Source organism: Mya arenaria, chromosome 1 (genome assembly GCF_026914265.1).
Source record: "Mya arenaria isolate MELC-2E11 chromosome 1, ASM2691426v1".
In the NCBI taxonomy this organism is placed as follows: domain Eukaryota; kingdom Metazoa; phylum Mollusca; class Bivalvia; order Myida; family Myidae; genus Mya; species Mya arenaria.
Window position 1 is genome coordinate 42298226 of NC_069122.1, and position 27884 is coordinate 42326109.

The following is a 27884-nucleotide window of genomic DNA, read 5'->3' on the forward strand; positions in this document are numbered from 1 at the left end:
GTTTAATTAAGTACCATAAAACCGGTGGTTGGTTGTCATTGACAAGCAGATGACCTTTTCTGTTTTTTATGCCATTAGGGCAAAGGTCAAGGTCACAGTCAACTGTTGTGAAAACTATACAGCCTCAAAACTTCAGTGACCATTGGATGACTCCGATTAAATTGGGGTCAGTATATCAAGATCATGTTCAACAGTCACTCAATAATTCTAGAACCGTTCTCCCTAGTACCTGGTAACCAGTGGTAGGTTGCCTTTGACCAGCTGCTGACTCCTATCGTTTTTGATGTCAGTAGGTCAAAGGTTCTGCTCAACAGTCTCATGAAAACGTTTGTATACACCTGAGAACCATTTTACATAGGACTAAAACACCTGCTGATTACCCATATTGTTATTAGATCAGTTGGTCAATGTCCAGGACAACAGTCTTATGAAAATTGTGTTGGCACAACAACTAGAGAACAGTTTGATCTATTATCCTCAGTTGTAGGTTGACCTTGACCAACACATTACCAGATCGAATTTGAGGTCAGTATGTCAAAGATCAAGGTCATGGTTTACAATCTAATGAATGTTTTGTCCGAAAAGTGACTTAAGATCTGTTTTACCTATTACCATGAAACTTCATTTGAGCAGATGATGATGATGATAATGTGGAGATGGTGTTGATGTTGGTGTTGTTGATGATGATGATAATGTGGAGCTGGTGTTGAAATTGGTGTTGTTGATGATGATGATGATGATGATGATGATGATGATGATGATGATGATGATGATGATGATGATGATGATGATGACGACGACGACGACGACGACGATGATGATGATGGTGGTGGTGGTGATGGAGTGGAGACGGAAGTTATAGAACTGAAACCACATTTGCATTGCTTTATAATAATATTAATGACTGTTATGCATATGATAATTTGAAACAATCACGGACCTACAAGTCCTTGGCTCAATAATTGAGATTTTAATTGTTTGCTCGTTTTTACGTCACGATTAAACAATGGCTGTAATCAGAAATTTAGTTATATGATCTAAACTAGTTATAATAGTTTCCTGTCTATTGACCCAAACCGTGACCTATCCGAATACGAGTATCCGATATGGGTATATTATTTCCAAGCGAACGGCTACATAGCATTTGTGTCTGACAAGCATTCTTTGCTACACAGAAGCCTATCTATATGGAATACAGTAATAAATAGTTCTTTATTTTATGCCAATTAGAATCGAACATAAATTGGAAAAAAGCTGCAAATATAGGATGAAATATTCGAAGAAGATTTCTCAATAACACCGACAACTCACTTCCGTAAACAATGGCTATACAAATTGCTGATCAAGCCCGTTCTTGATTTAATGTTGATTCACTAAATCGTCTCGAAAATAACATGGCAATTGTCAAGGGTAAGAAAAAGGCCACCGATATACCAGAATGTCCATACGGAGCGCGCTGCTACCGAAAGAATCCTCAACATTTCATAGATTTCTTCCACCCTAAAAAAGCCAAAACTTCAGACACAGAGTCAAACTCGGACAGTGGAACGGACGCTACTGACGGTCCTTCGACGTCAAGCGTCTCAAAACTGCCGACAACAGACGATAGTAGCCTTCCACCGTGCAAGTATGGGGCAAAGTGTTACCGGAAGAATCTGATGCATTTTGCCGAATTCTCGCATCCGACCACTGTTGTGGCTTCCGTGCAGAAGTCGGACAGCGGTAGTGACACAGATGAGATCTCAGATGAAGATGTAAGCTGTTTTATTTCTAAATTCATACATATTCCTATGAACCTTATATCTTGACGTTTTATTGTGGTAGAATGTATGTTATTTTGGTTGCAACGATTAAACAAGTGTCTTCACTGATGATGTAGCTACAATAATGAGCGATCAGGGATACTATTTTTATTTGGACATTTCTTATGTATCCCTGTAACGCTACAACACTCTACATTTAACACAGGGCGAAAGAATCTATAGTAATATTATGCACCGATGTTGAATAACTGTGACAAAATTGTTCAATATACACCAGACAGTGATCTAAACTGGATTGAATTTGTCATACATGTTGGCGTTATTTTCACATAAATATATTCTGGGTCACGAATACCCTTTTATACTACGTGTCAGATTTGTCCTAGATTTACAGATATCGGGATACTTGATAAACTTGTAAGTGTTTAATGATATGTGAACATGGTTTTTTTTTGCATTATGACATAAATAAATATGTGTTTAATAGTAGTCAATAATATTTTTGTAGAAATTTGCATTTGAAGATAATTTCAAAATTGTGGCTGCAAGGATTCTCTGTGCAAGGACCGTTCGCTACCTTTTGCTGGGATGGTGGACGTCTCGAGTCTGCCATAGTAAAAAAAAATTGTCAAAAGACATGTTGACAGCCATTTAGGTGGACTAGTCACTGCTGATGCTGCTGTTCAAAAAGCCAAATTTAAACTATGTTCAACTATCCTGGAAGTAATATTTTTTAGTGCTGTAGTTGGGTTATCTTTAGTTTATTTTGCGAATAATGAGCGTAATTATCAACCTTAAATATTTTAGAAATTGGTTTTATTGGTTGAAATTTGGTGTCAGATCAAAATTAATTTCAATGAGTGATCACAAAAAGCAATTTGATAACTACGTTTGTAAATTGCAGCCTTTTTGACAATTTTTAATTCTTGGCCCAGTACATTATAACCTTACAGCCTTAAACTATTGTAGCTTAAAGCAAGACAAAATATATTATGTAGACCTGAGTGATAAGTTTCTGTGACCATGTAGTGAGAATATTTTTACTCCTAAATGCAACTACCCGTACATGTTGTTATTGTTTTTGGCTAAAATTAACCAATGATTTGCCAGTTGATACCCACAGAGGTAATGATAAGAATGTAAAAACAATCTTGACACATGAATATTATTCAAAGGAAAAAGACAGCAAGAAAAAGACTCTTAGACATCTTTAACTGGGATGTCACTGATGAAATCTTACAGTCATCCTTTTTTATAAAATCAACATACATATATATTTATTTAATACACATTAACATTATTCCTAGGACAAAGACAGCGCGAAGAAGGATGTAAAGACATCAGATATCCTTAAACGTGGAATGTCATTGGTGAAATCTTACAGTCAGATGACAGAGGCTGAGAGAAAAGAGCTCATTAAGAAAGCGTTTGAGGCTAAACAGAAACTGCAGGAAGAGTTGGCGGAGACCAAGGCTGAAGTGAAGAAGAAAGATGAGGAACTTTCAAATCTTCAAAAACAGGTGTGTGTATGCACAGAAATACCAACATATGGTATATGAGGCCCTTCCTGTTTTAAAAAAATGAGTGGTTTTTTTTATCAATTTTCATATAGAAAATGATGCAAAATTACCCTAACCCTGATGTCAATATAGCCCATAAACCCGAAATGCTGGTACAGACATTATAATTGTGGATGCACTCTTGCACACAGTGGTCAGAAATTGGCTCAGTGTGAGCATTATTTGATAAGTTCATAGAGAGCTGAATTTTCTACCTTCTGTACCCTGTGCGTAGGAGTGGATGGTATAGGGATTTAGGGAATATTCATTTGATTTGATTTTATGCAACTAAAATGTTATTTTAAAATAAATGTTCATTGAATAATTTGTTTATGCAGTATTTTTTTCAATTTTGTTTTTGTGGATGGTTTATTTGTTTAATATCAGATAAAGGCATAAAATGGGGAATTCCAATAAAGAATTGTTTGCCAGTAAAACTACCTTCGAATAAAACCATTACACAGTGTATGACATTGATGTCACAACATTAACTAATGACTATTATTATTCTACCGATGAAGGTGTAACACCAAAATGTTAAGATACAGAAGTTTTATAATACATAACAAGTTTGTATGATTTTTACATATTAGTTAATCTACCTCAAAGTCTTAATTAGTCCAATCAGTCTCCTACTGTAATACCACGTTGAGTTTGATATGGTCAATTAAAATGTGGAATTCACAGACGTCCAAAGGCAGCTGTCATGGGTTGGCAGGCTAAAGAAGTGCTCATAATGAATATGCCAGTTAGCTCCTGCTCATACTTTTTGTTCGCTATCCAGGTAACAACAGGCTTCTTACTGATGGAAGGGGAAAAGGAAGCACTGGAAGGGTCTGATGTCAAATACTTTGAGCTTTTCCCGGAGCGATCGTATAAAGAGGGCTCAGCAGCACAGATGCATTTCCGTCTTGCTGAATCACAGTTTTATAGGCTCCTCTCTGGTTCCTCGTATGTATTTTCCCCTAAGGCTATGCTTTTCCAGAGACCTTTGTAGACTCTCTCGTGCCTTTTATGTATTTTCTCTACACTTTTCTATTCTGAAGTCTTGTAGACTTTGAAGTTGTTGGCTTAAAAATTTAGAATACCTTTAAATTGTATGCACAATGTATTTTCATTGTAATTCTGTTATATCTTGTATAAAAAAAAATGATTTATAAAATACACAAAGATAGATGAAAACTATAACTTTAAGTTAAAAAACCCTCAAAAAAATTGTTTGTGTTTTGCATTGTCAACATTAGGTGTGGATCATAGTGTTGTTTTGATTCTAAAATAAACAGCATGTTTCATAAGGGGGCATGAAGTTTGACAAATATCTCTTGTAATACATGTACCAAAATAAATTCATATGATATTATTTTTATTTGATAAAGGAACAAAAAACTCTAAAGGTAAAGTCCAATTAGGCCTGATGTTTGTCGGTGAGCAGCAAACGTCTTCCAACATCAGAACTAGAAACTTGGAAAATCTAAAACATAAATATTTTTAAGCAAACAATCAAATCATGCAATAAATTACATGCATGAATGATTAAGACAATAATGGAAAATTCTTTCTCTGTAATTTCCAGAATAAAGTTGACGAAGGTGGAATATGTTGTGAACCCAGACCTTGTCGAACATTTCAAGTAAGCATACCTCGTTATTTTGAGTCAATTTGTGTATTACCTGACACTCATGTAAGGTTAAATTGATTTCATAACACATAAGCTGCACTCTCATAGATTTACCATTTTGACAACTTTTTTTTTGTCTTGGAATGAGCCAATTTTTGGTGTAAATATCTGCAAACCAGTGACTTCTGACAAATGATCAGATAGCAGATTTTTATATTTCCGTTTGAAAATGAATGTTGTATGGCTAAAAGCATTACTAATGGTTTGTCAGCAGTCTAATATCACTGGTTTCCATCCATTTTCGCATAAAATGCCTCATTCAAAGACAAACAATAAAAAGGTTGTCAAAATGTTCAATCTGTGAGAGTGTAGCTTTAGTATGTACACAAGTTGTGGTCTGTACATGACTTCTATTGATTTTTGGGTCATTTTGTCAAAGGTTAAGTTAATGATGACTTTTACTAGAGATCTGAAGAATTGACAATTTTCATTTTTCAAATCTTTTTAGACATAATTACTTATAAAAAGAAAGAAACCTGAAGAAACTGAATTCAGTTGTACCATTTTAACAAGGTTTTCTCCAAAATTGTTTAAACCAGTTATTTGCATGTGTTTTTGTGTCATTATTTAACTTTTGTGTTCAATGTACTTTGAGTTTACACTCAACCTGTAAAACATTTTCTACTGATAACAATACAGTCAAACCCTAGTGGCTCGAACTCATTACCTCGAATTCCTTGTTGGGTGGATGTATTGAGGACGGATTTTGTTTTACCGAATGGAAGCATTCCTGCATGGCTCAATGCTGAGGTTCGAAGTATTGTTACGGGTCCAAGGGAGTTCGAGTCACGAGGGTTTGACTGTATAAAAAATGCACATGTTGGTTTATATCTATATATATCTTAATCAATATTGATCCAATGTCTAATAATGAATGGTATAACTTCTTCTATAACATCTTACTTGTCAGCAAATCTAGAATTGGCCAGCTGTTACAATCATTTTTCAGGCTATGTCGTGAAAATCTGAAGAAAACACGGGGGGAAGACTGTTCATATCCAGTGTTGGCATTTCACGGGACAACAGAACAAAACATACCGCTCATTTGTAAAGACGGATTTAAGATACCAGGTAAAAACAACAGTACATTACTGCCGAAAATATTATTGGGATTTTAAAAAAATGACAGTACCGGTAATAGTTTTTTATGCCCCCTTTTGAAAAAAGTGGGGTATATTGTTTTGCACATGTCGGTCGGTCGGTCGGTCGGTCTGTCTGTCTGTCGGTCGGTCGGTCGGTCGGAATACCAAATGGTTTCCGATCAATAACTTGAGAACGCTTTGACCGAGGGACCTCATACTTGGTATGTGTATTGGTCATCACCAGCAGATGAACCCTATTGATTTTGAGGTCAGTGGGTCAAAGGTCAAGGTCAGTGTGACCTTTACATGAAAAACGGTTTCCGATCAATAACTTGAGAACGCTTTGACCCAGGAACCTCATACTTGGTAGGTGTATTGGTCATGACCAGCAGATGAACCCTATTGATTTTGAGGTCAGTGGGTCAAAGGTCAAGGTCAGTGTGACCTTAACATGAAAAACGGTTTCCGATCAATAACTTGAGAACGCTTTGACCCAGGGACCTCATACTAGGTAGGCTTATTGGTCATGACCAGCAGATGAACCCTATTGATTTTGAGGTCAGTGGGTCAAAGGTCAAGGTCAGTGTGACCTTTACATGAAAAACGGTTTCCGATCAATAACTTGAGAACGCTTTGACCCAGGAACCTCATACTTGGTAGGTGTATTGGTCATGACCAGCAGATGAACCCTATTGATTTTGAGGTCAAAGGTCAAGGTCAGTGTGACCTTAACATGAAAAACGGTTTCCGATCAATAACTTGAGAACGCTTTGACCCAGGGACCTCATACTAGGTAGGCTTATTGGTCATGACCAGCAGATGAACCCTATTGATTTTGAGGTCAGTGGGTCAAAGGTCAAGGTCAGTGTGACTGTAAGCTGAAAAAAGGTTTTCTGATTGTCCATATTTTATTTTCTGTCGGTCGGTCGGAATACCAAATGGTTTCCGATCAATAACTTGAGAACGCTTTGACCGAGGGACCTCATACTTGGTATGTGTATTGGTCATCACCAGCAGATGAACCCTATTGATTTTGAGGTCAGTGGGTCAAAGGTCAAGGTCAGTGTGACCTTTACATGAAAAACGGTTTCCGATCAATAACTTGAGAACGCTTTGACCCAGGAACCTCATACTTGGTATGTGTATTGGTCATCACCAGCAGATGAACCCTATTGATTTTGAGGTCAGTGGGTCAAAGGTCAAGGTCAGTGTGACCTTTACATGAAAAACGGTTTCCGATCAATAACTTGAGAACGCTTTGACCCAGGAACCTCATACTTGGTAGGTGTATTGGTCATGACCAGCAGATGAACCCTATTGATTTTGAGGTCAGTGGGTCAAAGGTCAAGGTCAGTGTGACCTTAACATGAAAAACGGTTTCCGATCAATAACTTGAGAACGCTTTGACCCAGGGACCTCATACTAGGTAGGCTTATTGGTCATGACCAGCAGATGAACCCTATTGATTTTGAGGTCAGTGGGTCAAAGGTCAAGGTCAGTGTGACTGTAAGCTGAAAAAAGGTTTTCTGATTGTCCATATTTTATTTTCTTATATAGTAGACAGTAGAAATTTATATGTCACTAAATGCATGAGTTGAAGTATCAGTTTTCAGTGAACATCTAGTTTAATTATGCCCCCCTTCGAAGCAGAGGGGTTATATAATTGCTTTGCACATGTCGGTCGGTCTGTTGGAAGACCAAAGCTTGTCCGAGTGATAACTCAACAATTCCCGGACCTATGGTCATCAAACTTGACATGAAGATTAGGTATGACCAGTAGATGACCTGCCTCATATGCATCCAATGACAAATCAGCTGTCATTTCAGTCCATGCATATTTCATTCAATTGTCCAAATATTTCTGGCAACTTGGCGCTCAGGGGGCATAATGTTTGACAAACATCTCTTGTTTTAATTCGTATTCAAAGGGACTCTATAAAAAAATAAACCTGTATTTTGGGATAGTGATGTAGGAAAAAACAACAGAATAGTCATAGATATATAAAAGCTATTTTGTAACTAGTACAAATTATTGAAATTGAATTCAAATGTTCCAATAATGAATTTTGGGACCAGTTTGTCTTGCACGATAATATGTATTTTAGTTTCTAAGTACGATGTACATGTACCACTATATATAAAGATATATATATATATATATATGTATATTACAGGTGACAGTGGTCACAAGCATCGCACCGATACTGGATGGTATGGAAAGGGCGTATACTTCAGTGAATATCCTAGCTACTCCATGGGCTATATAGCGGGGTCCCAGAAAATGCTACTATGCCAAGTCCTCCCCGGAAAGGTATTTTTGTGTCGACTGCAAAGCATGGCAGGCACATCGTTATTGCTTTGTCCATCTGAGTCGTTGTCTTGATCTACGTCAAACTGTCATTTCTTATCAATAACTTTTAAATTACTTGGTGTAGAGTCATAAATCTTGATATGAACATTGGTAATGACCAGTAGATGACCACTATAGATTTTGGGCTCAATACGTCAAAGGTCATGGGACATTTGATATCAAACTTTTAATATTGCTTTCATTAAAGATTAATTATTTTTGACTAATTTTGCGAAGAATCTTCAAACTTGGCATGCACATTGGTCATAAGCAGTAGATGACCTCTATTAATTATAGGGTCAGTAAGGTCAAAGGTCAAGGTCATGGTGACCTGTTCTGCAAAAACTACAAGCACTTTTGTTTCCAATCAAGGCCACAAATGTTTGGCACAAGCTTACTTTGTCATTTCTTTATTGCATAGAAACCCTTTACTTAAATAGAATTCTCACAATTCCTTCATGCAAAAAGAGGCTTATTATTTAAACAATAGAATGGAGAAATCCTTATTGCAAATAAATATTTAAAAATGACAAGAATAATCAATTTGGTATAGTCATTGCAAGATACCCCTGGTACACATTTACTCTTGCGAACAATAATGTCATGTTGTAAGACAGGCGTCATCAAGCTTATACTTAAACATCTTAATCCTCATTTTAAATAGATAACTGTTGAAAGAAGAATCTTAAATTATTATGAATTCTTGAATTATTTCCCACAGGCATACCAGTGCACAAAGCTAATCCATGGAGCCTCACTAATGAAGGGACACGACTCCCATGTGTCTCCATGCAAGAAGGAGCTCGTCATTTTCAACAAGTTCCACATCCTTCCCCAGTATATTGTACATTATAAACAAAATGTGGGCGAGTTCCAGTATGATGTGAGTATGCATGACTTTATGTGTGTACACAAATAATGGGCTGATTGTTCAAAACCATGTTAATGTTAACAATGCGATTGACAGTATTCTTTGTTAACTTAAAATGTGAAATATTTGATAATGTGCTCAAATGTTTTAATATAAACAAGTACGGCTAAAATGGCTGCCTCAAACCTTGTTAGAAATACTGCAGATCAAAAGTGTATCCATTAAACTTCCAGAGCAGTAAATTTTGGAAATGAACAAGAATGTCATTAACAACGTTGTTATCTTGAACAAATTTCTGAACAATCGGTCAATTGTTTAAATGTTTGTACAACATTGAAATAAGGAATACATGTAATATGTTTCCATTTTACATTATTCATTTCTTAATTTCCTGTACACTTTGTCATGTTATTGTTTTGGGCCAATTTTAGCATTAGTTTTAAAATTCTCAGCATCATTATTTTATCATTCACAAATATTAGTGTATGACTATTTCTAACCCTTAAAAAAAAAATTCAAACATTTTCAAGTAATTTTATACCATGATTTATGTAGGCAGTTCCTGATAAGAAGGCCGGGCTGGCAAAGAAGATAGCAAGTGCGGCTGCCGTGGGGGTTGGGAAGGTGAAGGCTGCATTAACAGGGAAAGGAACAAAGAAAAAGGGGGGAAAACTCTCTATTGACGATCTTACAGACTCGGCACTCATGGCCAACAAACACGCAAAAGCTATGAACATGCCTGCCTCAAAGTATGAGTTTCTTGTCATTGCTGGTTGTTACTGTTTTTCTGTGTTTTCTGTATTATTTGTTTGACTTGTGTTCCTCTCATAGACATTTGCTCTCTGGATCAATGGCCTAAGGTTTACTGGGTAAAGCTGCACTCTCACAGATTTACCGTTTTTACAACTTTTTTTTTATTTGTCTTGGAATGAGCAAATGCTTGCGAAAATATCTGCCAACCAGTGATAAACTGCTGACAAAACATCAAATCGTAGATTTTTATATTTCCCTTTTGAAAATTAATGTTTTATGGCTAAAAGCATTACTAAAAGTTTAAGAAAAATGCATAAAATATCACTTTTTGACCTTAAATTTAAAAAATATCTGATCTAATTTTTGTCAGCAGTCTTATATGATTGGTTTTCATGGATTTTCCCAAAAAATTGTCTCGTTCAAAGAGAATTTTTTTTTTTTGTCAAAATGTTTAATCTGTGAGAGTGCAGCTTTAATCCCTTTATAAAGCATAGTTTAAGTTACTGCAAGCACAACCTTAGTTTTTGGAAATTAACATGAGTACCAGTGCACAATTTCAATCAGGAGGGTACCGGTAGTAGTTTATGTTACTGTATTGTAACACGTTGTCAAGGACAACGTTCAATATACTAGCATGCAGTATAAGTGAAAAGCATTGTAATTTATCCGCATGCTAGTTATTGAATGGTTAAGCTTCGCTTAGTTGTTACTGGTCCAATATCTCCAGATGAAATCAAAGAAAACACTCCCTAACATGGTACAGGAATTAGCTAGCACCCACTGAATGATAGATATCTGTATAAAATCTCTTATAAAGCTTGTTACTTGTTTATCAGTATGGCAAAGCTAATTTTAAATGAAACTTTATACGCATGTTGCCAGGGACAATCAACATTTATACAGCAAGGCCCATAACTCTCGTTCTAATACTTCACCTGGTAAGCCCATTGTTTTGATACAAAAATCAGAGCTCATTGGCATACCCATTGTGAGGATGATTTGTCAGCTAGAGGAACCATGCCCATGTAGATTTCCCGTACAGCCGGGAAAACTAGTTGATGTTATCACTGTATGCAGTGCTCTAATCCATCTTACTTTTTGTTATTTTATGCATGAATATATGAAGCAACTTTTGTAAATAATTGTTCTCATATTGTACCTGTTTATAATTATATGCTTTTATTTCCAGGTCACCAGCTCTTTATGTTTTGATATGTTACATATGTTTGTTATTCATGTCGGAAAATAGCTCATTGAGCTAATGTTTCTTGTTCGCATATACCCAACTTTTTAGGGGCTAGACACTAGACAATCTAAAAAATGGCTATACAGTATTTCCTCAATTTTGCTCAAAACAAACCTAGAATTGTCAATGTGAGCTTCAAGGAGGCCAACAATACATCACTTTAATGGATAAAATGATAAACCTATCAATCATGTTGCTGTCTCATCTGCTTTCCCAGTTTAAATCATATCTATTTATGAGTACAGATAAATATACCTAAGCTATTTTTAAATTTTTATTGGGATCTATGTGGTAGACAACCCTAGTAAATTTCAAATAGGAAAGATGCATGTGTGGTAAGCGATGTGATACATCAGTAAGTAAGATTCAATGTGTTGTACACAGCAATGTCAACTTTATGTAGGATTTTGACAATTTTCTTTTTTCCTTGCAATTTGTATCATCTGGTGTCTAGCCCCTTTAAGTAAAGATTCTTGTATCTTACATCTTGTAAGGTTATTATCTATACCTTTGTTGTTGATTTCAGAGCTCTCTCTGGGTATAAGGTACAGTTTACTGGAGTGTTCATGGAACCGCAGGCTGGATGCCAAGCACTTGCTACTAAACATGGCGCCCAAATAGGTAAAGTATCACTATAAATATCACTATAAGTATAGTCAAAATTAAATGTTGCATTTTTATTTTATCTTTTGAGAATAACAAGTATATTAGATTATAAGTATCTTCCATGGCCGAGAGTGTAAGATAGGTTCATTCCGACCCGAGCAAAATTCAAAAACACCCTGCGCGAGGGTCAGGATAAAACTATCTTACATGAGCGGCTATGGTAGATGCTTTTTCTCCCACCTCAGTTAAACAAAATTAAGTAAAAATGTATTTTTTGCTGGAACTCTTTTGTGCTTAGTTAAAATAATTGCGTATGGATATGCGATAGCACGTGGTTGTCATGGATATGCGCGCAGTGATTCGGGTTATGTTAACAGTCAATTCGATCTTTAAATAGTTTGGAGGAGAGTGACGCATTATTTCTTGAAATGTGCGTTAAAACTGTTTTATAGTGACATTTGAAGCAAGAAATAATTAATTAGCGTTCTAAATATTGCCACAAGACAAGGTTTCCATGATGCTACAGACTACAGTCTTCAACAAGGGAGGTATTTATAATGTAACAACCGTTAAAAAGGAGTTCCATACGGGCATTTTATCTTCACCCATGGGCAAGATAAGAATATCTAGCATGGTTAAATTATTGGATCTACTTATCTGAGGTGGGAGAATTAATTATTCTATTCAAATCACGCCAAAACTTGGTCAATTTTTTATATCTCTAGGTTTTCACAAAATTGACTTATGTAACTGGACACATACAAACCAAGAAAGCACAAATAGGTCTATTAGTAAATAGGATGTAGTCGCTTTTTGTGACTGCAATAAAATGGCAGCACATGTGTAGAAATTCAAAGATATTTCTAAGGTTATTTCCATTTTTTATATTGGGGAAGTTTTATGTTGTTACATGGAATGAGTCCAGTCTCATGGATTAGCTGTATTTCGCCCATCACTGCTTCAAATAATGGAGGCCCTCATACTTGAATTATCCAGATATTTTTTATCAAACAATGGTCACAGCTTATTGACAATGGCTTTGAAATAAGTTCATCTTCAAATAGAACCTCAAGAAGTGTGCTGCAACATATATAGACTTGAATTAACATAACTGTGTTTTCCCATGCCGGTACTAATAAAAGGTGAATTTCGAGCTATTGAAATTCATGTAACAGTCCAATGACTCTATTGTTTTTGAAGTAAGGTGTGTATATTTCTGGGAAAACCAGAATATCTATTATTCCGGGCTTAAACTATTATGATCATAGAACTGGTGTATCTGTCAGTGAAAACTCTTCATGCACTGTTACTTTAGATATAGAAGTAAACCCAATCTCAGAAATCTTTCCCTTTAAGGCAATCATAAATATTTTACAAAATGCCAAAATCTGATTGGTTCATCACAGTGAAATAGTGAAGTTATCTTTGTTAAAAGTCTTCATTCGAGGGAAAATATTGCCTTCCAACGTAGCATTTATGATGCAATTTATCACGTGGTATACACGCACTGATACAGCAGGCCTTGTTTACCGTAAAAACGCTCATACAACCAACCTTGTTAACAACATATTATGCTTATATGACAAGCCTTGTTACCTGTATACGAACATGCACACACACAAGTATTGATGCCCCCTTGGACCCCTGCAGCAAGCCTTGCTTCAGGCATATGCTCATGATCTCATGTTGGATTTTTCAACTAGGACAGGGTATTTATAATAGATGTTATGGTGTTTGCAATGTTTATTAAGTCATAAGTCAGTTGATGAAAATTAACTCCAGACCTATTGACCCTCACAAAATCTGGGTTGAACCTCTGCATACATGCAGTTTTTTAAATGAAAGCTTAACTTAAACATTCTCATATAATTTTATTCCCATGACAGTTTTACAGATTCTACATGGGTATATCAATGTATGCCTTCTCACCATAATAATTTCAAGGATCAAATCTGTATAGTTGACAAGATTACACATAATTCCTACCATTATTACTTCAGGGACCAAGGCTGTGAAGATGACTAGATAAACACTAATTTCTTGTTGTATTACTCCAGTGACCAAGGCTGTGAAGATAACTAGATAATTACTTATTTCTTGTTGTGTTACTTCAGGGACCAAGGCTGTGTAGATGACTTAAGGTATTGTAAGTTATGAGGTAAATAGGTGACCTGATATGGTTTCCTGTGACCCATATATCCCACACCGGGTCACCTACTGACCCCGTAACATATATACCTTGTTGAAAAACTATTAACACCAAGACGCCAACACAATCTGAGAAATGTATCATTTATTCATCCAAATCGGAAAATTGACACAGTTTTGGTACGATAAGGATTAGCGAACCAATTTGAAAAAATATGGGGTAACCATGTGACCAGTCCTGGACCAATGGGGTTACATCATTCATGTTGGAGACGTGATATACACTTACTTCTCACCATTATTACTTCAGGGACCAAGGCTGTATTCAACCTTCTCGTTGCTGGCAAGGGAGAGTTTGACAGCCAGACAAGTAAAGTTATTCAGGCAAATAAAAAGGGGGTAGGTTAAAAGGTTTTAGTGCATCTATTTTAGCGCATCTTTTGCCACAGAGGTGTCCTGTTTTTAGCTCTACTGGCCAAAGGCCAGAAGAGCTTATGCAATGTTAATGTGTACGTAGTATGTGCATCCGTGCGTCTGTAAACAATTGGTTGTGAACACGATACAGTCTTCAGTTTTGATTGTATCTCGATGAAACTTGTACAGTAACCCAAACACAAAACATAAACTATATGTCTGTTGCCTTTTACCCATACATACATGCTGTAGATTGATATGACCACAAAAGCCATGCCAGTAGAGCATAGGCCCTTTTGGGCCTCTTGTTTAATTCCTTGACTGGGTACATGTGTGTTTGGTTTGTGGTCAAAACCCGAGTAATTGGATTTCCTCTGAGGACTCAGATTTCCCCTCTAGCTGCGGGAAGATATATTTATGTTGTTGCAATGACACTCAATCAGATTACGGTTATTGAATGACTGGCCTCAATACATACTTGTTAAAAGACGCACTCTCACAGATTTACCATTTTTACAACTTTTTTTATTTTTTGTCTTGGAAAGAGCAAATTTTTGCGTAAATATCTGCAAACCAACAATATTAGATCACTGACAAAAAATCAGATCATAGATTTTCATATTTCTGTTCGAAAATTAATGTTTTATGGCTTAAACCGTTACTAACAGTTTAAGAAAATTGCATAAAACATTGATTTTTAAACTTAAACATAAAAATCTGTGATCTGTTTTTTTTGTCAGAAGTCGTATGTTACCGGTTTCCATGGATTTTTGCAAAAATTGGTTTGTTCCAAGATAAAAAAAAAAAATTGTCAAAACGTTCAATCTGTGAGAGTGCAGCTTTAACATTGCATTGTGTTGTGTGGCATTGTGTTAAGCATTAAATGTCTATTGGGCTTTCATTCTTGTGCATTTTAACAAGCTCAGTACAATAATATCTTTGACTTGTGGGCAGCAACCAAAAGCTCAACGCAAGATGGATGTAGCACCTTCTGTTTTTAAATGGAGTTAGGTCTGCCTTACACCAAGCTCTTGCATTGTTTTATATTGCAGGTGCCTATTGTTGGAGAAATGTTCATGTACGACTGCATCATCAACAAGAAGAAACTGGATGAATTAAACTACAGTCTCGAGGATTGAAACTACAACGCGGCAGCCTTGTATTACCAAACTTCATGACAGATTATATATTTCACTAGGAATTTTGTGAAAAAATTAGATTAATTCTGATTTTATTTTTTGAAAAAATGAATTTAAAAAACAGCCTGATTGTGACAAAGTTATGAATAACTAAATACAATCTATTTCTCAGGCTGTTATTTTGATCATACTCTGTGGAGTTTAGCTGCATATTATCTACGGTAAAATTTGATAACAATTGTAGATGGTGATGCGAATGGTCTTTTTATGTAGCAATATGTTTGCAAAACTATTAGCAAACATTTGACATGTAGCTGGTGTGACAATACTTGACATGTAAAACCACAAGGTTTCAAATCTTAACAAAAGCTTGCAGTCTTGTATATTGGAATGCTGTACTTTTAATTTGGAATAGTCACATGCTCAGTGGTTAGATCTAATGCGACCACTCCATTGATTGAACTCAAGACTTAGGCTTGAAAATCAGGTGCTCTACCAACTGAAGGCAAACTGTGTGTGGAGATTTAAAAAGAAGACATCTATTACTTGCAGGCATTTCCTGAACTAACCTACAGATATATGAATTATTATAGAATTGTTCAGAATGTGTCGAAATATAAGCAATTTGAGCTCCTCTGACAATTTTTGCAAAATTATCACTAGCTGATTCAAGCTTGTGACTGTTTTTGATAGTTTAGTTTTGTATTAATGTATGATGTCTATATATCCCCCCCACCCCCAGATTGTTTTGTTTTGTATTAAGATATCATGTGGGTGTAGCCTGCCTCCCCTCTCCCTTGTGAACCCGAATACTGCTTCAGATAGGAGCAAACTATCACTTGAATGTGGCCCTCACCAATCTACCAGAATTATGACTTCCTTTTCCTTTCTGAATTTCTATTTAAGGGTCACACTAGTTTTTATCTTTACTTTTATATATATATGTATGTTTTGGGTGATAGTGTCATTTTTATCAATTTTGTTTTTTATAAACCATATATTTTACATTTTATTTATTTACACCCAACTGTTTTGCCATATTGTATTTTTTATGTATAACTGTTTGATCTATTCAATGTGTTGTGCAAACTAATAAATTCAGTAAAAGAAATGTGAAATTAATGTGACTGTTATAGTGTTTTTACTTTATAAAATTACATAAAAAAACTCATGCATTTGATTTTAACCATGCAATGAAAACTTCAGAGAAACCAAAGAAGTCAAGAGATAAAAAACAAAACCTGTTCAGAAGTAAAATATTGATGGATCCAGATTATTGCTCAAACCTTTTAAGTTTATTTAAGGCAAAGTATCCATTACTTTTCATGGATAAATTACCAATTTATTGCATTGTTTGAACCTCAACATCTTGGTTGAATTTTGAACAATATAAAGTGCCTCATGCTAGGCCTAAATAACAGGGGGAACACCGTGCTTCCCTTTTCTGGCACCATGATGCCTTTTTTTTTTCATTTCCCCCTGTTCCATTTTGTTTGACAGGGCCGCCTTTGATGATTATGAACTTTATTTGATATTTAATTGACATATTGTCATGTCAATTTTCAGAAATAAGCATGAAAATAATAAATATATATAATTCTGACACTTAAGTAAATATACCAGCTAAGGTATACATTATAAGTTACGGGGTTAGTAGGTGACCAGATATAGGATATACGGGGCAAAGGAAACCATATCGAAGCTCGAACCCGAATATTTTTTCCTGCGCCCCGTATATCCCATATCAGTTCACCTACTAACCCTGTAACGTATATATCACGTTGACAACCCGTTACGTTTAAATGTTTCATTAATTCATCGGAATCAGGAAATAGACGCCATTTTGGCAAGATATAAATTTAGTGACCCAATATGAAAAAATATGGGGTCACTGCGTGACCAGTCCTGGACCAATGGTGTTGCGTCATTCATGTTGGAGGCGTGATATAATAAACTATTAGTATGGAAAGCAGTTTTAACACATATCCATACCCATAAGTGTTGCCTGTTGGAACAGTAGATAAGTAGGTAAGTTAGTAGCAATTGCTGTTCGAAATAAAAGCTTCTTTGATTTTTATGTTATGTAAAAGATACTCCAGTATTTTTTTTTCCACTTTTAAGGAATGGTGGCGAGGCTCTTTGATAGGGGCAAATAGCGTAATTGTGGGGAAAAGGGTGAAAATACTAACATGATTTATATAGTGTTGAACTTTTTTTCAACATTTTCATCAATGGCACTACTGGTATAATGCTTCATTTGCTGAGGGGAATTTTTTCACCTGGGTAGGGGAAAAATATTTGCTGCATTTCCTTACTTTATATAATATTCATTATCTGACATGGGTTTGTAACTTATTCCCTGCTTTTTTTACCCATATTGTTATGGTATGGACTTAACTGTCATGCTGTAGTTCTTTAGAAATGTTTGCAAGTGAAAGATCACAAAAATCACAATAAAAGAAACATTTGTTTCAGCCAAATTTTATTTTGAAAACCATAAACTAATAATACTGACTCTGAATACAACACAGAAGTTGACAAAACAAAACAGGAATTGCATACTTGTATAACAACCACTTTCAAATTGGTACATATTCATAATACAAGGACTAGATTGTCTTCTATATCACTATGCATGGTAAACATTGTGAAGCAATCTATGCACGTAAGGCCACTGGAGAAAATGACTTAAGCAAAGAAATCCCTTTTTTTTATTTCAATGCACTGATTTTTTAAGCCTAAGTGTAACTGTAATGCTTTATAAATCAGCATGTTGAAAAAACACACACAAGATTTCTTGTGTTACTTCATTTTTTTACCAGTGGCCTGGTTTTCACAAATTGCTTCACAGTTTAAACTTATTAAGACAAAAGAGATCAACATAGTATTCAACAGTTTGAGCTTGACTTTTAACACATTTATGTCTGTGATTATGTCTATAGATATCCTTGACAAATTCACATGCTGAGGTAATGGGTTTTTAATTACATACAAAACTACAATTATATTAATTTGACACAGTAGGAAGCAGGAAGTGCCCTTCTGAATGCGAACAAATCTAGTCCAGAGGCATTAGCAGGCTGTAATAAGAAAATTAAACATTGAAAAATAAATTGATGAAAGCTTGTGGAATATATTGAGACTTAAAAATATATGTGCTTTTAAACCCAAACTCCACATTCATTCTTAATATCAACTGGTATGTACATATATATGCTGCCTAAGTTCAATAATTTATAAAAAATAAATAAATAAACACAACAAGAAATCAACAGTAATTAATCACTGGTTGAACATGATGTACCGTAGTTATTATCATGAGATGATCGGTGTAGTTTCAACCATTACAACTACAATCACATTATCAAAGCTCATCCAAATTAAGTTTATGTTAAGTTTAACGCTCATGTCAGAAAATCGAAAAATAGATCCACAAAAAGACCCCCGGTGTGTCTATTAGGGCATGCATGATTTCCATAGTGTAAGGTTGTAATTGCATTTGTCTGGATAAGTACACATAAAGTACATGGTAGCTATTTTTACTTTTAAGTTGATGCTCTGTACACAACTATAAACATATATGCTTTTTATCAATTAAATCAACTAGTTTTCAGAGAATAAATAAAATCTTCCTGATGGAGACACAATGTCATGTTGCATGATATTTACCAACAAGATAATGCCATGAACCTCTGACGGATACATTCTGTGTTGAACAGGTTTTGATTGATGACCTACCAAAAGTCTCGAAACCAACCTATTTCGGCAATGTACATGTATTCAAACTGTTAAGTCTTTATTCTTGTTGATGAATTGTTTGACTATCTAAAAAAGTGGTCAGTTTGATGTTAATTGCTCAATTTATCCTGGATTCAGTCTAAAGGTACATGAGCCCGGCAGTCATCAGGAGCGTAACCACCAACATGGCGTATCCAGACTGGTACACCTGCGGCTTAGCGTAACCCTGACCAATATCCCATATCTGAAAAATACAAGAGAACCAGTCTAGAAATAAATCTGAAATACATTAGCCCAGAGTTCATCAGAAGCATATACTACAGACTGGTACATCAGCACTTTAGTGTGGCCCTGCTTTATATCCCCAAAAAACAAAGAAAACCAGTCTAGAGATACCTATGCCCAACAGTCACTAAGGGCATCTATGATCCGATTTGGCAAAACAGGGATGTGATTGACCTGGCAGCTGGAGGGCTAAAACCATTTCGGCCATGGGTTCTTGGGGCACTTTTGGGGTCAAAAGCACACTGCCGTAGAAGAAAAACTGGCTTTTTAGAAGCTCTTATGACTTTAAATTTGAAGCAAACTGGAATATCAACTCTAACAACCAAAAACACTCTAGTAACTTTTTAAATCAGCTAAAAAAAATAATAAAAATATCTTTTTTTTTTATTTATTTTTTTTTTAGTTTTTGGGGGGGGAGTCCTTGGGGGCCATTAGATCCGCGGAATTCCGCGAATCCGCGGACAAATCACATCCCTGCAAAAAAAATAAAACTAGCAGCAGAGCTAGCTTTGACCACAGGGAAATAATTTGAACAACTTTTGCTACATACCAAATGTCAAAAGGTCTGAGACTTACATTTTCAGAGAAAAAGATTTTCAAAGATTTTACTATTCAAGTATATTGAAAACTTGTGACCCATTGGGCAGGTCTAGCATTGACCCCAAAGTCATAATTCAAACAATCTAAGTAATGGTCCAATATGTGACAATATATACCATATATCAGAAGGATAGGCCTTAGGGTTTTAGACAAGACATTTCAAAAGTTTTAAAACATTTACGACGGACATAGGGTGATCAGAGCAGCTCATCATCAGCACTTCTTGCTCAGGTGAGAGGGTTAAAGCACCAAATGAAGCATGTACATTCTCTTGATTCTTTAAATCGACACAGGTATTGGTTCATACCGAAGTCACTGAGTGGACTTACAAAGCTGTCTACAATCAATAAGCTGAAACAAATCAAGCTAAGAGCTCCATACAATCCTACTTACAAAATGCCTGATGCTGGCACAGAAGTGGTAACTAAAGCAGAAAGCGAGTGAGAATTTAGTGGTCCCGATTAGGGTGTGTCCCAGGGGCCCCCATGATTGCATCATCGCGTAGTAGCCTGCAAAGTCCTTACCCCCAAACAGGTACACAAGTGGGCCCAGGTAGAATGCTGGAATGGAAAGAAATATATGTGAAAACTAAAAAGGTGTTCCATAAAATTTTTATTTTTTTAACATGAGATAACTTCATTCTACTATTTAGTATCCTAATTCAGATGTGAAGTTCACCTCTGTTTAAATCTAAGAAGTGTCTTATGATTTAATCTTGACTCAAAATTAAACCAGAGTGCTGATTTCCAATGAAGTTCCATCTACATGTACTTTAGAATGCAGAGATCATAGAAATTTGCAATAACAAGAGCTGTCACAGAGACAGCGCGCTCGCCTATTGTGTACAGGTTGGGGGCATGATGGTGAACAAGCGTGCAAAGTTTCAAAGCCATATGTCAATGGACTTTGAAAATATTTGAGGTGGTACACAAACTTTAACGTAAGTGGTTATGCCGACGCTCGGGTGACTAGAATAGCTCTCCTTATTCTTCGAATAGTCGAGCTAAAAATCACTCTCATATTCCCAATAAGAAATAAACTTTTGAAGAATTTGGCAGTATTAAACAATTACCATTAATACTGCAGACTGCATTGCTCACTGTTTATTCATCGCATTGTTTCAGTTGATAAAACATGACATTGTATAAAATATGACAGAAATATAATCCTCATACCTATGGTGACAGCACTAGCAGTAATTCTGTTTGATATTGACAAGACCATTGGCACATCGTATCTGCAACAAATATAAATGTATAATAGCAAAATTAATTTACTGTAAAGGCAAAAAGGACTGTTTCTGTACTGGCTTAATAATCAAGAGTGTTTTATCTAAAATAACTCTGACAATTTGCATATATGTTTAGTCTTTGTAACTGTTATCATGCTATTTATAAAATAATGTTGGAGCTTTTTCAGTCTAGAAAATACTGGTATTGAGTTATTTATTAAGTTATAAAAGAGCTTTTTTAGTAAGTACTGGTTTTAAGCTAAGTTAAAGGGACTCATTCATAGATTTTTTGTTGGAAACAATTGTTTTTAAACCTCGCTGAAATTAGGTTATTTTTAAAATTTTCAAACTTGTTACTTTCTCTTTAAGGCGAAATAAAACTTTTTCTGAAAATGGCGTTAATAAGTGTGTTCATTGTCAATAGAACTTATTCTATCACTTTATATAATAATATCAGAAAAAAATGGAAGGAAGTCGCATGTACAGACTGATGGTGTGATTTTAAATTATTTGCTCACCTTCAGGATAATAATATAACAAACGATCTTTTCCACCATAAATCATTGCAAAATGAGCCATAACATGTCTGATTTCTGTTTCACAAGGAGCAGAAATACAAACTGCTATCATTGTTTAGATCTAAAATGTACTTTCAGCCTTTCATTTGGCATTTTAGTACTTGACATTAGGTACCATGACTAAATGTAGTCACTGGGGCCTAGTTATTCTAAAATGCTGTCCCGGCTTCTTTTTTTAATGGTGTTTTAAATGTTGAAATGGCCAATCTGTGAGAGTGCAGCTTTAAAAAGATTTCGTTTAAGATAGTTAAAATTGCAATAAACTAAATTTTAAAATTAGTAAAATCAAGATTTATGTAAGAGTTTGGGCTTAATGAAATACAGTATAAGCTTAGTACTTAAAAACTTTTGAGAAATTTAGACCTGGTATTAAAATTTGACTTCAATGGTAAAAGGAGCTACATGTATCACAAAACTAGCTTACAAAATATTGTATTTGTCAGCTAGATCTCTTAAATGATTTACCCACTTGTATATGCTGAGATGGGGTGAGAGTGGCCGGTTAAGCTGGCGATTCTTCTTCCAGTATCGATCCATCTGGTTGGCAGTTTTCTGGGCTGAAGTTGATCCCATTACAGCAGGAACCCAGCTGAAAATCATTAAATGTCACAGTAGACACAGGGACTGTATCCAGTCATCAAAATTAGACTTTTGAATGAACAGTCCTAAATTGCTCCACAGTGCTTGTTATCAAACTTTGCACAAGACCTGCTAAATGAAATTGAGAAAATTGACTACGTCCAAAGAGCATATAACCAGAGCACGGCTTGAGAGTTTGTGCTTATTTCGATTGATCACGGACTTGCTCAGGGTTTTTAAACACATTTTTTGCAACGTTTTTTCCGTGTAAAGTTCGTATTTGGCACCCCCAATGTTCCATTCAAAAATAGGTACATGAATACCGACAATCAGTTGTACATAACTTCTTATCGACTGAGCTATGTATAGCAATTCTCCTCCCTGTAGAAATATTACTCCCTGATATACATGTACATGAAGGTTCTAGTGTGTCTACAAAAAAACATTAGCATCATATGGGTCTGATGTGTTGTCTTGACCCCCTCCCCCCCCCCCCCCCCCCCCCCCTCACAGTCCACCCTCGAAAATTATCAAACATCTATCAAACATCTCCAGATATTGTTTAACGTTATATAATTTATGTCATTACATCCAACTTTTGACAAATTCCCGTATGTAAGAAACGAAAGTATATAAATTATTAAAGGTTTTAAAATCACCTTTGATTAACATCCAGTTGTGTTGATATTTTGAACTCTAGTCTGCACCCTAAGGCTAAGAAGTATTTTTTCAAGGAATAAAAGTTTTAGCTCACTTTTAGGTAGTCAAAATAATTATTCATTGAAGGATTTCTTTTACGATTTTTTGATATGGCAAATCAGTAGTGATAAGAAGAATCCCGTAACACGTCCATTATTTTAAACTAATTTTTAGGTAGAAATATACAGGACATACAGTACTGTACATGTAAATCTAAGTCCTAAGTTCCTTTAAAGTAAAAACTAAAACTGACCCTGCTTGCATCCATTGCTTTGAGCCTGCCAACAGTTTCCCACATGATGAAATTCTGAAAAAAACGTATAACATAAAATTATAATTACAATGTAAATTATCTACGAAATCTGACCTTCAAGTGCAAAATTACATAATTATAAAAATATTACATAAACATAGGTAGAATCTATGACGATAATTATCTCGAGTCTATATCTTCAAAGCAAAATTCAAGAAATATAACACAAATGTTTACTGTACTGTCTTTGTCAATCAACTTCACAATCTGTGAAAAATATCTTCACAATCCTACCTGAAACAAACAGCCATTTTTGGAGTGTTTACAATTTGTCGACTTGAGCCCGGCGTTTAGTTAGATAACCTACCGGGTCGCGCGCCGTTTCGACAACCAGTCAGTCACCCGTAACCACGTGTAGGGTTTAAAAGCTAGAATGTATTTTAATTTTCCCGCCACTAATACCGCATCCCCTACAAGAAACGTTATCATATAATCATTATAATAATAAGTAATTGTATAAGCAATTATTTAAGTATTTTTTATGCTATAGTTAGAACATATTAGGTAAAATATGAATAATTAAGAAGGGTTGAGCGATCGAGCCTTCACAAGGTACAAGATTATAAGTATCTTCCATGGTCGAGGGTGTTTACAAGATAGGTTCATGCCAACCCGAGCGTAGGGTGTTAAGCATAAACGAGGTTTACGAGTTTCCAGAGAACACCCTGCGCGAGGGTTGGTATGAACATATCTTACACGAGCGACTTTGTTAGATGTTTTTTTTTCTCCCACCGCAGTTGAACAAAATAAAGTTTATAATGTATTTTTTTCGCTGGAAATCTTTTGTGCGTAAAGTGAAAATCATTTGCGTACAGATATGTGGTAAGTCGTGGTTGTTATCGATATGCCCGCTTTGATCCAGATTATGTAAATAGTCAACTACATGTAGTTCTTTAAATAGTTCTGAGGAGAATGCAGCATTAGTTCTTGAATGCACTCTCACAGATTTACCGTTTTGACAACTTTTTAACTTTTTGTCTTTGAATGAGTCAATTTTTGCGTAAATATCTGCAAACCCGTGATATAAATATTTATGCGAAAAGCTACAGAAACAAGCTCAGTAGCAAAAGGTTTAAACATAAACCCGGTTTAATGGCACTGGGTAAACGCCAAAGACATATAACATAAAATCACAAACAAGAAACATGGAAGAACAGCACTAAACTCCACAAGCAGCACAGTGCATACATACTATATATAAGAAAACTAGGTATGTTTATCAAGGATTGTTAGGTACCGCCTTGGAACGGTCAGTAAAATGTAAATTTACTGGGGATTTAAACCAGTTTAAATGCACAAACCTCACTCTTATCCCAACAATCCTAAATAAAAATAAAACGCAAAAGGTAAATCTTATCAAAGTATGCATTAACTTATACAAGTCTCATTTTGAATAGCTTACTTTACTGATGTTTTTAACCAAGTTATTAGAATGGGGATGTCATTGGGCCCAATAACTTAAGCTAGCATTGATTGATAGTAATGAAATTTGGTGTGTATGTAGCTTATGTGAAAACTAACTTGGGATTGCTTTTGAAGGGTTGTGGGTCAAGGTCGTAATTAATTGCGATTAGGTCGTGTACTCTAATTACATTTATTTCCACATGAGAACGTCCGTCATTTTCTTTATCGGGGATGAATCGGTCAGGTCAACCATTGGGGTTCGAATCCAGTTAAGGGTTTTCATAGATTTACTTTTTATTCTCTTGCATTTTTAATTGTATTTAATCTTCAACAAGCGACTATCTGCTACATTGTATACAGTTCTCAGATTATTTACGCTAGCTTACGCTTGGTTTTGTGTTCTATGTCTTTGGCGTTTACCCAGTGCCATTAAACCGGGTTTATGTTAACTTTTTGTCACTGAGCTTTTTATCTGTAGTTTTTCAAAAAAAGTATTGAGAATGCTTATACATTTGATCCATTTGGTACTCTGCAAGAACAGTGAAGGTGCGATGGAGATGAACTTTCTGCTTATATACATGTCCAGATATGTAATGAGATATGGAATAATGAATACAAATTATGCTGTCCTGATGAAGATCTTATTTCAGTTTATAGCTATGTACAACGAGGACGATGTTATACGGTTGAATGAGCAAGTGCTCCTACAGTCGAAAGTGAGGCCATGGATGGAAAAAGTGACTAGCATACAGAAATGGGCAGATGCCAAAATGGTGATTATGGACATTTTTTCTGCGCAAGGCCTCCAGCACGGAAACTATTAGGGTACAAGAATACCATAACAGAATGTGCTGCACGCCAAGAAGACATTCTTTAAGAAAAAAAAACCGAAAGAAGTAACTGCAGGTCGCGTAGCAGGCACGTTTTTTTCAAATCAAATTCCGAATCATCAAGTGTCATCTATCGTACTGGTTCCTAAGAAGACCCAAGGAGACTTAAGAATGATACACCACCTGTCTTATCCTATCGGTAAATCTGTAAACGATTTTACTGACTCAGCTTTAAGCACCAAGTCCAGTACACAAATTTTGACAAGGCCATTCAAATGATACAAGACATGGGGCAAGGAGCAATGCATTTCAATAATTAAGAGTGCATTCAGAATTTGTTTGTTTTCCGCATTTTGAGAAAACCTTACTAAGGAAAGTGCATGTCTTGGCTTATTTTGGTTTATTTACATTAAGCGAGCTTGTGTTATCAGGTACTTCACGAGATCCACTTTGCAGGAGCGATCTCGTATTTGAAGCCGACAGTGGAGACCTATTCAGGTGTAAGACCTGACCGTAACCAATACCATTGATTACTGTCAAGGCATATACCATATGACCATGAGGAACCCGGATGAAAGAGCCAACCTTTGTCCAATTCAGTCGATGCTTGGTTATTTTTAGGTACACCCATGTGGTTTCTTGTTCCTCCACCAGAACGGGAGACCACTAATATCACTATTGTGCATTTATAATATGCTTATTTCAAATCTCATTATTTCCGCAATGGTCGAGCCACACAGTTAGCATTAGACGGTTTTTACAATAGTGAGATACAACGGATTGGGAGGTGGACCTCCGACTCTTATAAAACATGCATCCTACAACGAACTTATCTAATTAAAATATGTCATTTTAGATATTTGGATGATTGGCGACTCACTGGACTCACTTCAGACCATGTTAAGCAAATGACCGCGCATCATTGTAATCAATTTAGGCGGCATGATCTGTCATCTTTGGAGCCAGGTGAATTTTAAGCGCATATCTTTTCAGATTAAAAATTATACGTAGCGCTTTCCCTACTACACCTGAAGTTTTGTTCGATATCCTCCCAAGGCTATATTGGAGGAGATGGATAATGCATCCGCGAAGCCAATGGATCTAAAGAGTAAGCGTGCAAATCGTTTGGGCCGACAGGCTGTTTGTAGCGGTTATAATGGTCGGAAAATCGTCTCTCATATAGATCGCAGTATGCCTTGATTCTACTCTTATGACGGTGTCCACCTGTCCCAAGTTGGTTGTCGGATGTATTTTGTCACACTGCATGCAGCTTTAATCCAGTTCTTCAATGCTCCTTCTGCAGTCTAGTATGTTCCCATAAACACTTTAGGCCGAATTCAGAACAACTACTCTCACTCACACTCCAACCACATTCACACGTAAGGGATACTGAAGTGATCACTTGAATGGGACAAGGAAGGGGTGACACTCAAGTGATCTGTTAACAGGCATTGCTTACACTGCACTCCGTCGAGTGACCAATACAGTACATGTACATGCATACCGGTATATATATATTTATGTTTATATCGGAATATCTTATTGTGGGGGTAAATACAGTATACAACGTAAACATATTATGTTTATTTTAATTTTTGTACCTCTTGTAAGAAACGGCAACCAAAAAACGCCAATGCTATTTTGAAACTGAAATGAACATCTTAAGATAACTGGTTCATGAAAAATGAACCATCTGGAGTGTAAAATTCTGATGAAAAATAAGAATTTAATTCTACACAACCCCGGAGTAAACTCAGAGGAACAACAAGAAAGGCTCGTAACAGGTAAGTAAATAAAAATGATATAAATAAATTAAACATCTTCATAATACGTTTTTATATATACTTCGCTTATTATGAACAATAATTATTATTACGACGTTTTGTGAGATAACTTTGTTATATGTTGCAACAGTATATATACACAGTTTTGTGTTAATAATGATGTAAGTGATTCATGGATTTCATTTTGTTATGTTACTCCATGACGTTTAGCAGTATGCAAACTCCCGAATACCG

The 27884-nt window shown here is 35.7% G+C and overlaps 2 protein-coding genes across 2 annotated transcripts; one reads left to right on the forward strand and one right to left on the reverse strand.

Annotated features, from left to right (window-relative positions):
* The first annotated feature begins 1306 nt into the window (after positions 1-1306).
* Positions 1307-16725, forward strand: LOC128240277 (uncharacterized). The gene is made up of 11 exons (XM_052956845.1): positions 1307-1754; positions 3071-3283; positions 4107-4273; positions 4896-4952; positions 5950-6071; positions 8257-8393; positions 9154-9315; positions 9859-10052; positions 11829-11923; positions 14367-14455; positions 15523-16725. Exons 1-11 carry the CDS (start codon positions 1395-1397, stop codon positions 15607-15609), a joined length of 1683 nt encoding a protein of 560 aa, XP_052812805.1. The 5' UTR covers positions 1307-1394; the 3' UTR covers positions 15610-16725.
* A 1369-nt stretch (positions 16726-18094) lies between these two features.
* On the reverse strand, positions 18095-24005 carry LOC128238642 (succinate dehydrogenase cytochrome b560 subunit, mitochondrial-like). Its single transcript, XM_052954766.1, has 6 exons — positions 23867-24005; positions 23573-23626; positions 22511-22630; positions 21408-21469; positions 20626-20792; positions 18095-19591 (listed from the first exon to the last, which is right to left on the reverse strand). The coding sequence occupies exons 1-6, from the start codon at positions 23881-23883 to the stop codon at positions 19487-19489; spliced, it is 525 nt and encodes a 174-aa protein (XP_052810726.1). The 5' UTR covers positions 23884-24005; the 3' UTR covers positions 18095-19486.
* Positions 24006-27884: the final 3879 nt, after the last annotated feature.